Source organism: Spea bombifrons, chromosome 2 (genome assembly GCF_027358695.1).
Source record: "Spea bombifrons isolate aSpeBom1 chromosome 2, aSpeBom1.2.pri, whole genome shotgun sequence".
NCBI lineage: Eukaryota > Metazoa > Chordata > Amphibia > Anura > Pelobatidae > Spea > Spea bombifrons.
This window is the reverse complement of record NC_071088.1, coordinates 8,743,148-8,756,039: the sequence shown is the minus strand read 5'-3', so window position 1 is coordinate 8,756,039 and position 12,892 is coordinate 8,743,148. Positions and strand designations below refer to the sequence as shown.

The 12,892-nt window shown below is 42.8% G+C and overlaps 2 protein-coding genes across 2 annotated transcripts; both read right to left on the bottom strand.

Annotated features, from left to right (window-relative positions):
• Positions 1-201: 201 nt before the first annotated feature.
• ATP5PO (ATP synthase peripheral stalk subunit OSCP) lies at positions 202-4,620 on the bottom strand. Its single transcript, XM_053456523.1, has 7 exons — positions 4,516-4,620; positions 2,814-2,864; positions 2,165-2,275; positions 1,470-1,599; positions 793-905; positions 488-574; positions 202-378 (listed from the first exon to the last, which is right to left on the bottom strand). Exons 1-7 carry the CDS (start codon positions 4,543-4,545, stop codon positions 265-267), a joined length of 636 nt encoding a protein of 211 aa, XP_053312498.1. The 5' UTR covers positions 4,546-4,620; the 3' UTR covers positions 202-264.
• A 1,873-nt stretch (positions 4,621-6,493) lies between these two features.
• Positions 6,494-9,633, bottom strand: SMIM11 (small integral membrane protein 11). Its single transcript, XM_053456524.1, has 3 exons — positions 9,481-9,633; positions 8,164-8,350; positions 6,494-6,639 (listed from the first exon to the last, which is right to left on the bottom strand). The coding sequence occupies exons 1-2, from the start codon at positions 9,499-9,501 to the stop codon at positions 8,165-8,167; spliced, it is 207 nt and encodes a 68-aa protein (XP_053312499.1). The 5' UTR covers positions 9,502-9,633; the 3' UTR covers positions 6,494-6,639; position 8,164.
• Between the last annotated feature and the right edge of the window lie 3,259 nt (positions 9,634-12,892).

The following is a 12,892-nucleotide window of genomic DNA, read 5'->3' as shown; positions in this document are numbered from 1 at the left end:
CTTTAAGCGTAAATACCCATGACTTAGATAATGTTTAATGTCACAAAAGCCAATTAATGACCAATGTTAGACATGCGCTTATTGAAATGAGCATTTTATTCTGACTCCCTTTCGTTAATTTACATACAGTACTTGATGCTCAATTTGCACGTGTTATTAAACACTTATCGTCTACATATATATTCACTACGAGATCACACATCCAGGAGAAGGTTTTATTGTCTGCACCGTACGGTGACCGCAGTACATGAGAACGAATGCCCCTCAAGCAGTATTTTTCATGATGTTGGTCAACTTCTGGATCTTGGCTTTTGTGGACATGTCAATGTATTTGTCCCCAACACAGACGATCATTCCACCCAGGATAGAGGAGTCGGTCTGCAAACAAAGACAGGAACATGGAACAGGTAAACCAGTATATAAGAAGCTTCGAAGACATCTTTTCCTGAGAGAAATAAAACAGCAGATCTACAAAGCGTTTTCCTACCTTGGTCTCCAACTTCAAGACTTCTCCTTTTGCAAGGAATCCATTGAGGGCTGTTTTTAATTCAGCCAAGTTCGCCTCATCCAAAGGCTGAAAAGTGGTGAGAGCGAGGGAGAGACATAGAAACCAAAAAATGAAATGAGAACACAGAAAGATGTATAAAATCCACATTGCGCATGAACCCCAGTGACTGCAGTACATTTGAATTTAAAATAAAATCCTAGGGCTCGAAACCCCCCCGCCCCATTTTTTTTCCTTAGCCAGATGCAACATCACCCCCCCAACAACAACCTTATCCTCCGACTTACCGACGCAGTGGTGACCGAGCACAGCACCTCCCCTCGATGTGCGCTCATCATCTTTTCGAAGGAAGCAATGATGTCTGGCGTCTGACGCAGGCGTCCATTCTCAGCAAGCAAATCTGCACAGTAAGGTAAGCAATAGTTGTGATGACATCAAACGCTGAATGAAATTCACAGATTACGTCCAGAAACGCTCTTTAAACGCGCTGCATTCATACGCAGCCAGCTTTACGTAGATAGAAATGTGCAATAAACATACTAATAGTGCTGCTAGAAAGGCTTTGTAACGTACATTTAAATATCTATAGAGCACCCAGACATCCCTCTCCCCATAAACTAATTCAAGAGCGGAATCAGCGCTTCCCAGCATGAAGCCGAAGCTAAACGGCATGTCAAATCTCCAGAGCTGAAACTTTCCAACGAGCCAACATAGAAACAATGAAGTTATCCAAGTGTTTTGGGACCTCGGGGGTCTCTCCCTAAAGATCTCCATCTGAAGGAGATAACTCTGAGGTCCTTAAGCCTGTGTAGCTCTTTTTCTACGTCTACGCAGTAAAGGCATCGCTATTTTCTCTTGGGCTAACATGGCTTTATCTAATTTTATCAAATAAACTGGAAAAAGTATAAAAATATTGGTCCTGCGATCTTAACGCGCTGCTTGCACAGAAGGCACGGCCACTCACTGATAAAGTTGAGCGTTACGGAGGAAAACTTCTCCTTTGCCAAAATATCGGTGAAAGCCTTTTGCTTCAAGACACGCTTGATGTGGGGGTTGATGATGATCCCAGACACTTTGGGGTCTTTAATAACGACCTAAAATAAAATATAAAAACACGTTTAGAACATGATAGCATTCTCTTCTCTCCTCCGTCACATTTTTATTTATTCGAATAGCTCCATCATATACCGTGGCGCTGTATATATGGATCTCTCTCATAGTCACACTGCTGTCAAACCATAAAGCGAGAAATTGCAGGCAAGCTGAACATTAACTTATTTCACTTTTAAAGCAAAAACCCTTTCAAGATGTAGGGGCTTTTTTTCCTGCTCCGTCATCTATCTACAGTCTGATAACGTTCTAATGCAGTGGTCTCCGAACTGGGCCCCGGATGTTGCAGGACTACACCTACCATAATGCTCTTCTCAGCTGGCAGAGGGGGTATGGGAGATGTGGTCTTGCAACAGCTGGAGGGCTGCAGTCTGGAGACCCCCGTTCCAATGCATGTCTGATTTCACTTGGGGGGGGGGGTCACGACCTCAGACGGCAGCATTACGTGTAACAGAATTCATCCTCCCCGTCAAACCCGCTTTGGCATCTCTTTAGATTTGATGCAAACCCAGCCCTTTCATATCCACAGCAGGTAACCCCCCCACTTACCGATACCCTGGTCATCTCCTTCTCCACCTGTTCCAACTTCTTCTCCTTGGAAGCAGCAGAGTAGAGAGCCGTAGCATAGCGGCCCTCCAAGCCAAAGATCTGGATTGGGGGCTGAGAAGAAACAAACGAGCAGAATATTAATCTCTAAACAGTGATCCTGTGACCCCCTTTAAACGACGCAGCGCCATAAAACACTACACTGTATCCATTGAAAGAGACGTGTCCCTAAGCTTTTAACCCTTTCTTGTCCAACACTGGCCTTGATGCATAGCTGGTGTAGCCTGTAGAAGACCAGGAGGCAGCTTAAACTCTATGATGAAAATCAACTTCTGAGTAACGTGGATTGGTTTTCAATGGTTAAACACTTTATTAATCCCTTCATACTAGTAACACTTCCAGCTAAATGTATCGTTTTAAGGGATAAACAGTAGAACTGTCCCAGAAAGATGGCCCCTGCCTCAAATTACGTTGGCTCAAGCATCTCTGGGCTAACGCGGGGAGCAAAACTGCTAGCGATTCACGCATGAAAGGGTCTCTACGATGAATCTGCGATGTAGGGAAAAACGTTCAATAAAAGTCCCGATTTAACCCGGAATTTCAGATAAAGCTGCAGCCATAAGGGTTGTTTCTCGGTCCGTCGATCACATACCTTGATCAGCTTGGAAACTGGTCGGACCGCACTGGTGCTGAAGGAGCGAACCTACAAAATGAATACATCGCTCGTTATTCAAGGGTTCTGTATCATATATGAACGAATACACCGGCGCTTCCAAACATACCCGCGTCCTACAAAAACGTATTCCCTGCAAGTCATAACACGGCACGTCCGCCCTGGTAACATTATCACCGACATGACGGGATCTATTCAGCTCCCTAACACCGCTGGGCATTACCAAGGGCAAACCCCAGAGAACTTCTCCTGCAGAAAAGTCTGAGCTGGCCCTGGACGCTGCATAACTAAATCAGATTCCTGGATTTAATGCACATTCTCCGCTCCGTCCCTGCTGAATAATCTTGAAATAATAATATTTCAGTTAAATGTTGTACGGCCGATTCAACCAAACAAGGCCAACGCATCAACCGTGCTGAACGGATCCCTCACCAGATCCCAGGGTTCTGTATTCAGCTGATAAAAGGCAGAAAACACACATTTTATCATCATTTTACTTGGTCACGGTGCCGAGGGCAAGACGTGGCAAGTCTAGAATGACGTCAAACACTAGAGCTCTGTGAATAACAGACTGTTTGTGGTCCTAAAAGTTCTGAAAATAATATTATTTTGCTTTTGTCCTCAATCAATCAGCGGGTTCTGCCCCGTCTGAACGGACTCGTCTGGTTACGGTTTTCACCTTTATACGTCACCTTGGCCGAGGGGGTCATATTAATAGCCGTGACCTCCAGCCATTCTCATTGCCGTTCTATGACGAGTAAATAATAATGAAGACGTGTTTTCCACGGAACATCACAGATCAACTACGGACAAAATACAGACGCTGACGGCAGATCGGCCCCATTCGGCCCATTTATTCTGATGTAAAGACTCAGACCTTAATCAGTCATCAGGAGCCATACGCCGATCCCATGCATGTTTAAATTCCCTTAGTGTAGTAACCGCTACCACTTCTACTGGCAGGCTATTCCACTTACCTGCCACCCTCTTCGCAAGTTAAAACTTCCTTACATTACACCCAACGCTCTGACCCTCATGGATTTTAGTGACCCAGAGGTAGCTTTTAGCCATAATACTAAATTCACACATAGTGCGGAAAGGTTACAAACGATACTCACCCAGACTCATCATTTCATAGACAGACAGACAGTACTAAAGCGCAGCTCATTCAACTTATAGTATATATATATATATATATATATATATTTATATATATATATATTTATATATTTATATATATATATATATATATTTATATATATATATATATATATATATATACACACACTGTGTGCGAGCGGGACGACACTATACAGAATAACGCAAGCTTCATTTCTTGTATTGAATTTAAAGACTTATAGATATTTGCTAATGAGCTCTGTATATAGACCCCTCCTATAACTATATAAACCGACAGGCCTTAGCACACAGATATGCTATATACTGTATATACCGTACATACATCTACACATTATATATATGTACATATGTATATACACACACACACACACATTACACTATATACTGTTCCCCATGCTAAAAGCCTTTCTCATTGGGCGCCTGGAGGACATTGCTCTGACAGCTGCCGCCCCCGTGTGGCGCTGGGGCCTGAATGCTCGGTAATCCTGCCCCACGTGCCCCAGGTTTTGCCCGGCTCCCTGCGCCCGGTGCGGGGATTTACCTTCAAGGAGAGCCTTCCTGCTGCTGCCATGTTCTCCTCCGGTTGCTGCTCTAGGTCAAACCTGCGCCTCCCACGAGCCGGGTCACGTTATACGTCAGCGGCGTCGAGACGTAGGAGGCTGAATGTCACGCAAGTGCGCATGCGCAGGATGACAGCGCGCGCGAGTATGACAGGTCACGGAATGACATACGGTAGTGTCGCGGTGGAACGCACGTATGCCGTACGGAAGATGCGGACGTGAAGTTCGAGGACTTTCATCGTTTAATACGGAGAATTTTTGAGGAAGTTAATTGTGATTTGCGCTTGTGTGTAAAGCGAAAAACAAAGACATTAAGTAAAATCACTAAAGTCACCTTAATTTTCGATGTTAAAAATTGTTGGTCTGTCTGGTCTATGTGGAAAAATATAGATCGGCCCCAATCCTCAAATTGAGCAGATTATATTATATATTTATATAAAACTATAAACCATGGCAGACCTGGGAGCCGGCGGCCTAGTTTGAGGTTCTACAGAATACCCTCGGGGATAGATTGTAAGCTTGTGAGGCAAGCCATAATGTATCGGTTTGTATTCGTCTGTCAGTTCTAGGCTCGTCAGACCCTTAGAATGTATGGACTGTGAGAAGAACTGCGGGAATTGTTAGCGCTATATAAATAAAGGGTAATAATAGACAGTTTTTTTTATTTATTTACTTGAATACGATGGATGTCTTCTGTGCAGGGTCAGTTTGCAGACCCATAACTATGGACTTCGAGGTCAGAGACAAGGTCAAAGGTCGCTCCCCATCACTTTGCAGGACCTGGAGCAGCATGGAGGATCATGGCTGAAAAGTGCCCTCATGGACGGTAACTTGTGAGAAACTCTTCCTGAACCTCATTAGAGTTAGCTCTTCAAGTTAACACTACACTGTTAGGGTTTTGGTATGGGGAGGAAAAAAAACCTGTCAGGACAGAAAGTTGATTATTTCCCCAACCCGGTCCTCAAGGCAATCGTCCATATATCATGAATCTCCCCATTGGAGAAGAGCGTGGTAATTACTTGCTGCTCCCCTGTGGAAGAGACACAGGTCTCCGCTGCCACGCAGTTAATGTTTAGATATTTCTGATGATGCATGAGCAGAGATCTAAAGCTTTATTCAATTAATTTAGTTATGCAAAAATTATTCTTTAAGTTCCCCACCGTTCAGATAAAGCAAAATAAATCACTCGTATTAAAATATCATTAACGTATTTTCTCTCTAACATGTCAGTTTTTACACCAAGTTTATTCCATGGCAGTAGCGGACTCATCTCTGGGGAAATGCCCTGTGAGGGTAGTCGCCATGTAGGAAGGATCTTGGAAAATGAACATAGAAGGATTTTAACAGGCGCCTGGAAAACCCCCATTTACTACTGAGGCAGCAATTAAGAAGTCATCCCACAGGGCTCTCAACGGGAGATTCAGTTCAATATTTAAAGGTCATTGCTTGTAGCAAATACTTCTGTTAAATGCGCAAAAATAATCTCTTATTCTTGATTCTGTTAACAGTCAGTTAACCCCTTGACGACAATTGATGTGCCAGGCGGGAAAACATTGTGATGACAGTTAACGATCTCTTCCGCAAAATGGTGTTGCTGTAATGCCTTGATGTCGAGCCATTCAGCAGCACCGAAAGTGCAGGGCGCCCCCCCCCCAGTCGCTCCACTGAGCACATCAATGTGGGGCATACTAAATTTGGCGCTGGCCTCTCCAGACCCTCCTGAGAACTGAGCTTTGATGGGGTACATCGAATTGGCCGGGTTCAAAGACGTCTCAAATAGGACATTGGGACAGACTGACCAGATGTCAAAATTCCAAAAAAATAAATAAATTTAAAATGCACACTTCCCAAATGTGACCTTTCAGCCCCCAGCCAAAACAAACCCATGCGTGGGGGGTATCACTGTACTCGGGAGATGTTGCTGGACACATGCAAACAATGTTTTAGATGACTTCATTAAAAAACATTTATTGTGTAAAATAGTTCACAATATTAAAACTGTATAAATACATAAATTAACAGTTTGTATTTTCTGAAACAACACAGCTTCGTCATCAACACAGCAGAAGAGGGCCGTACATTTCCAGCCAAACAGCAGACAGGACCTGCAAAAAAAAAAAAAAAAAAAAAATTATTGGTTTTGTGCATAAAATCTAGTTTTTCTATAGCTTAGACAAACATATCACCAGTGAGACTTTGCTTTTTGGAAAGCTGTTTGTAACAGGTTCACCAAGAGAGCTGTAGTAACTCCCAGAGATCACCCACATGTATCCTCCTGTTGTCCCCGGAATCACTTCCAGCACCAGTCAGCATGCGCACCTTGGAACCCAATAAGTAGACACAACTACCTTGAATTGAGTACAGCAGGAATGAACAGTTTATTGTTGTAAAACATAGACTCGTATATCCACAGAACTTCATTAACATAAATTAACACTGATAAACAGGTACATGTAGACAACCCAATCTATAATCCCCTTTAGCTACCGAACATCCCCCTGGCAGCAATCCCGCCAATGGGATTAGTTTACACAATGGAGTTCCTGTCTGTGCAATCTTTGTTTGGCAGCCAGGCTGGAGCCCTCTATGACAGGTCATTCTGTCACACTGTTCATAAATAGTGTGCCTACCGTGTAGGTGGTAAGAAAAAGAGGGACAGTGTGGTATATGATGGCAGTTTGGGGGGTTCTGTCTGCAATGCTTACAAGAGATCAACTGGCTAAAAAAAATGGCTAATCCACATGCTGGGGTCAATGGGTGTTATATCACAGTTGACCCTGTTACTCTAAAACCCTCTATAGCCAATTAAAAAAATGACACACAAACATTAAATTTTTTTGTATATGCAGCACCCGAAGCCAGAACGAGGAGGGTGATGGGAGTTGAAGGCATCAACAACATACGCGTCAGACGTACAAAAGGTTGGCATATTTGCGGAAATACATATTTTTTTATACCAACGTTTTATTTCTTTAACAAGATTATGGAATTTAACCGCTTGGTGTGTATGCCTCGTGCGTTGACTGCGTGTGCACACTACACAAATGGACATCTATTGGATAAATGAAGGTGGGTCGGGACTTTTATGCCATATTAGACATATATTACATACAAGATAAGGATGTTGGCATTTTTATAATGTTACAGACCAATCAGCAGCATTTTACGACAGTGAACGTGAGGCTCTCCTCTTTAACGAGACTCTCCCGGGCACAGGGGAAGAGAGAAAACAGCAGCCGGCCGCATCTACAGAAAAAGGGACCGTGGATGTGCCACCACGTACAAGATACGGCTGACATTCTGGGTCTACTGTGGCAACCACGTATCATATAAGTCAACTCATGAGATCTTACAGGACTGTAACGCTTGTCAGAGGGTGGACCTCTCAGGTATGTCTCATTCCACCCGGTGCAAAGCTCAACCAATGTGTAAGGGGGTACACGCAGCTCAAGCAACGATGGCAGAGGAGCCAAGGTGTGATGACCGTGCCCCGGTCTGCAGGTCTACGCTTAAAGTGCGAAAGTTCCGGTTCACAGCAGGATGTTCAGTGTTAGCAGCCCTGCTTTACCTTAGTTAAGTCTCGGCAAAGTATGAAACGGCGTACAGTAAGGGAGTTCCAAACGGCATACCTTAGTCTTCCTTTTTATCAGCCTCCTCCTCCTTTTCTGCCTCCTTTTTAAGTCTCTCTTCGCGTTCACGTTTTAATTTGGCTTCGATTCTTTTACTCTGGTATATTTTGACTCCAGCAAACGCCAGGCACAGTAACACGGTCTTGGCAGCCAAGATATAGAGCAGCAACGGAAAATTATCCAAAACCTGGAGTAAGAAAAGCAACAAGCTGTTTATCTGCTTACGCCCCTGATTTGAATGCCAGAGTTTCTCTATTTAAAGTCCCCATGCAACCCCAAAGCCTCTGCGCATGCATAGGAAAGTGGACTCATTTCAGTGAAAAAAAGGCATAAAGCGAAGCAAAAACTGCGGAGAAAAACGGACATTACGGGCCAACGCTCTCCCTGCACGAGTATAAAACATCTGGGAACAGGGACCAGGGACCATATATACATTACTATGCAAAAGTTTGGGGTCACTGCTGTTTTCATGGAAAACAAGGAGATTTCTGGCTGTAACATAATTGCAAAAGGGGTTCTAACGATCAATTAGTCTTTAAACTTAAACTTGGATTGGGCAGTTTGGTTAGAAAGTTTGAAGTAGATCAGCAGCTATCCCATTACTTTAAACAGATTAACCCATTCTTTGGATCTAAAGCAGGAAGGATAAGTTACTAAGTTACTGTGTGTATTTTCCTTTTTTTTTATAAATGGGAGAGCAGAACAACATTAAATGTACACTTAGCAAAGGCGCAGTTCCACTTACACAAAACATTAGTTCTCATTAACCGCAACAACCCAACTTTAGCAGATCTGTCATTTTCTATCCTGTGAAGGTTTCACACAAAACACCGAAAAGCGACAAAGCCTTTTCAGCTTCTATGGCAACAGCCTATCAGTGCTTAGATCTGTGTCATATGGCAAGCTCTCCCAGAAAAGTTATATATGGGACAATATAATTATTACGCCATGGAATTGCTTTTTAGATCTCAAGTGTTAAATTCAGCAGTGGTCGTTTTCATTGACAAGGAGGCAAGGCCCTGACCCTTATGGGGAGGAATAAGGCAGTAGAACCTGGTCCCAGAATGCTAGAACACTGAAGCTTCAGAGGTTTACAGGCCATGGTGACCAGGCCTGTATTATTATGAGACAAAACAGGCAGTCCCGTATCTGTGGGATAGTTGCTCTCCGTGGAGCTCCGTTAATGAATGATGTCACTGTTAGAATGGCTGTAGATCGGAGTTAACCCGTTATCTGCCTTTTAACGACTCAGTAACAGTTCAGGTCCCCCTCCTCACCACGTGACTTCTCGCACGTACTTCCCGTGCCATCGCTCACCTTCCAGTTAAATTCCGGCATCCTGTCCGCTTCGCGTACCCGTCACAAATGGTCCTCACCGGCTACCTTGCGGCACGTTGTAGGATTTAGACAGAGGTAGGCGGGGTCATAGTGGACTGGCAGATGACTCAACCAATGGCGCTTGGAGCGTGATGCCTATCTGCCAATGGTGTCGAGAAGAGGCGAATCTCTTCGCTTTTCCAGAAGCTTCCGGTATAGCGCCAGAGATTGACAAGGGCAGCAGCCGGGTGAATGTACAGCAGATGTGACAGAAATGTGGTGACAAAAATACCCCACGCGTGACATATGGCTTAGTGTTTTAATACTGTGTGGGCCCAGACACCGACTAAGCGACTCACAGGCCAGAGGGCGCTTCTACCCAGTGCCATGGCAGCTTCTTTGTACCTCAGGAGGCATGTTAATGCTCTAGTGTTAACTCTTCCATCCCTAGCCATAAATATTATTAACCCTTTAGGCCGAATACTTTTCTTTTTTAAAACCATCTCCAAACAAACGGCAGCAACATTATTCTAAAGATATTAAATATTAATAATTTAGTTAAAAGATATCTTTAAAAGCGATCTAAAATTCGAAATATATATATTTATTATTTGTACAATTTAAAATCCAGATAATTTAACGATAAAAAGAATGAAAGAGGTACTCCAGGCAAACGCACGGAGTGATTCTTAAGAACCATCTGTTTGCCTTTTGCGGTAATTCCCCTTTTATATTTAGCAGGCGCAGGGCGTTGTGCGATTGCCATCCTCCATTAAAGCAATAATAAAGTAATAATTTTACCAGAAAAGGTCTTCGTTGCAAAGAACAGTTTAAAAGAATTGGTAAATGAAACCAGTGACATCATTTGGTGTGTGAATAGGTTTAAAAAAGCTATATAAGGCAAAAAAATATGAGGCTAAAATGAGGACAGATTAAATGTTTCTTCTAACCCTACTAGAGTGTGTGGTGGATTTGGCAATTCCAGGATTGGCCCGATCCGATACATTCATATCGGGGAAGTGAAATGTTTAAGGATAGAGTTCAGGAAAAATAACCGTTAACAGGGGAGAACCGTTAAGCAGGGGTGGTAATGTTAAGAACATTTGTTATCATGAGGATTTTAAATGTGATCCTGGCAGATATGTGTTTTATAGTTAGAAAATGAGGCTCTATTACCTAACTCCACCCACCCGCCTGTACTGAAAGCAGGAAGCATACTTAAGTATTATTCTCGCAGGGCCTGGACTGGCAATCTGGCACACCGGGCAAATGCCCACCGGCTGACGGCGCCACACGCTCAGCCAGAAGCAGATTGGGTGCTGTGACCATAAAAACATGGCGTGCGCCAATCTGGCATTTCTTATTGCACATGCTCAGAAGAGCTCCCCTTCTAGCGAATGCTATTGAAATCGGGCCACCCTTGTTTTGCCTGCATGGATGCGATTGGCTGATGCTTTATTGACATTAACAGTGATGCTACTTAGTATGTGCAAGCGGTTCACATACTTAAGCTTCCAGTTTCAATAAAGGCCGGGGGAGGAGGGGAAATGAGTCCAAAGTTTAAAGTAATTGCATAAAAATACAGTTCTGGGGAGTAGACAGTTTTAAGTTTGGAGGAAGTATTTAAATAGAACGCACACAGGAGCGATGGTTCTTTGTAATAGATAAGCGCGTGTATTTCCTTTAACAAATGCCTGCTTCTCATTGTGGCTCATTCTATAAATACCCCGTGCTACATGTGAAGCTATCCGGCTGCATGAGCCAATTGTAGTGAATGGGACGGACTATTTTACTCTCTCATTGTCTTATTTCTCCACTAGAGGGAAATCCATGATAAAAAATAGATTTTCTTTCAAATCAAGATGGCTTTCTTATTGATTAAATATAACAAGGAATAATTATTTGTGGTTTTTGTTTAGAAACATGAAGAAATGCGAAGCGGTGACATTTCATTCTACTTTCCTCTGTACCAACTGTGTGTCAAATTAGTTTTGGGAATCTTTATTAGATTGTCACTGGGGCCAAGTTTCAGAACATCTGGAAAATGCATATTACATTGCACAAACAGTGGGGACTTGTTGCCGTCTATTGAGATTGAATCCAGCAGAGGGAAAAAAAAAATGTATAAAATCATGGAAACACATTATTACTTATGCAGTTGAAATACAAATCACACCTTCCAGGTCCTAATATATTGTGATCAGTTTAACTGGAATTTACTTTTAGATTTATTATTGTAATGTTCTTTTATGTATATAATGTATTCGATTTCCGTATGTTAGGGTCTAATGAAGAATCTATTTTGTTTTGGTGATATGTAAGCTCATGCTATCTCACACACTCATGCTCTCTTGCTCACACTCAGTCACACTCTCTCATGTCGTCTCACACTCTCACGCTCTCTTGCTCTACCTTCTCAGCTGACCACTTTTGTGTCCCTGTCTCCATTTCTACAGCTCTGCTTTTTCTCTTGTCTCCTCTTTTTCTTCTATCTTCTTTTTTCATCCCCAGTGTCAGGTATTAAACAGGCCTCCCGGAGCAATGCCGCAAAAATGGTGGAGCCTCTGCGCACACCTCTCACGATCGGAGGAGAAGCTGTCCCCGCGGGGCGCACCGTGGCTCCGGCCTTTTGTGGAAGTCAGAATATTGCTGGCGGAGGCTCCGCTGATTGTCAAAGTACTCTGGGGGGCCTGGTTAACAGACCTGATAGCGGGAAGAAGTGATCGAAGAAAGAAGACAGAAGAACAAGAGGAAACAGATCTGTGGAAAAGGCGACAGGGACATGGAAGCAGTCAGTAGAAAAGATAGGGGAACATTCAGTGAAGGTGAGTGAAAGCGTGCGTCAGGGAGGTGGGAGAAACAACTGCATTTTGGGACCTCTGCATATATATTTATTGTAAGAAGTGCTGCTTAATTGTTGGCGCTATATAAATAAATAATAATAATAAAATGTCCCAGCAACACCATGAATGGCTAAAGCAGCATTGAGTAGAGATGTCCACAAAATTGCCAAGACTATTCCAGCTTTGGGTCCCCATTTCTACATCCCACAGAAGTCATCAAGCAATGCCAATGGTACTGATTTTTTTCAGATATAATCCATAGACATGCTTATTTTTTTAGGCTTTTCATTAAGTGACATTATTATAGATGCCATCATTTAATTTCTTTAAACTGTACTTCTGAAAGTATTGTGGGAAAACTAATTTATGATTATTCATTCTTTTAATGAAACATTTGTGTTATTAAGGGACAGATACAGACAATGAGGACATTATTTCTACCAGATGAATAGTGTGTATGGTATTAAAGTTACAGAAAACCACAGCCTTCAGCTTTATAAAGAAACACATTTCAATATTACTCATGGCCATCCTCGCAATTTTCCATATTTATCCATATATTTTACTGC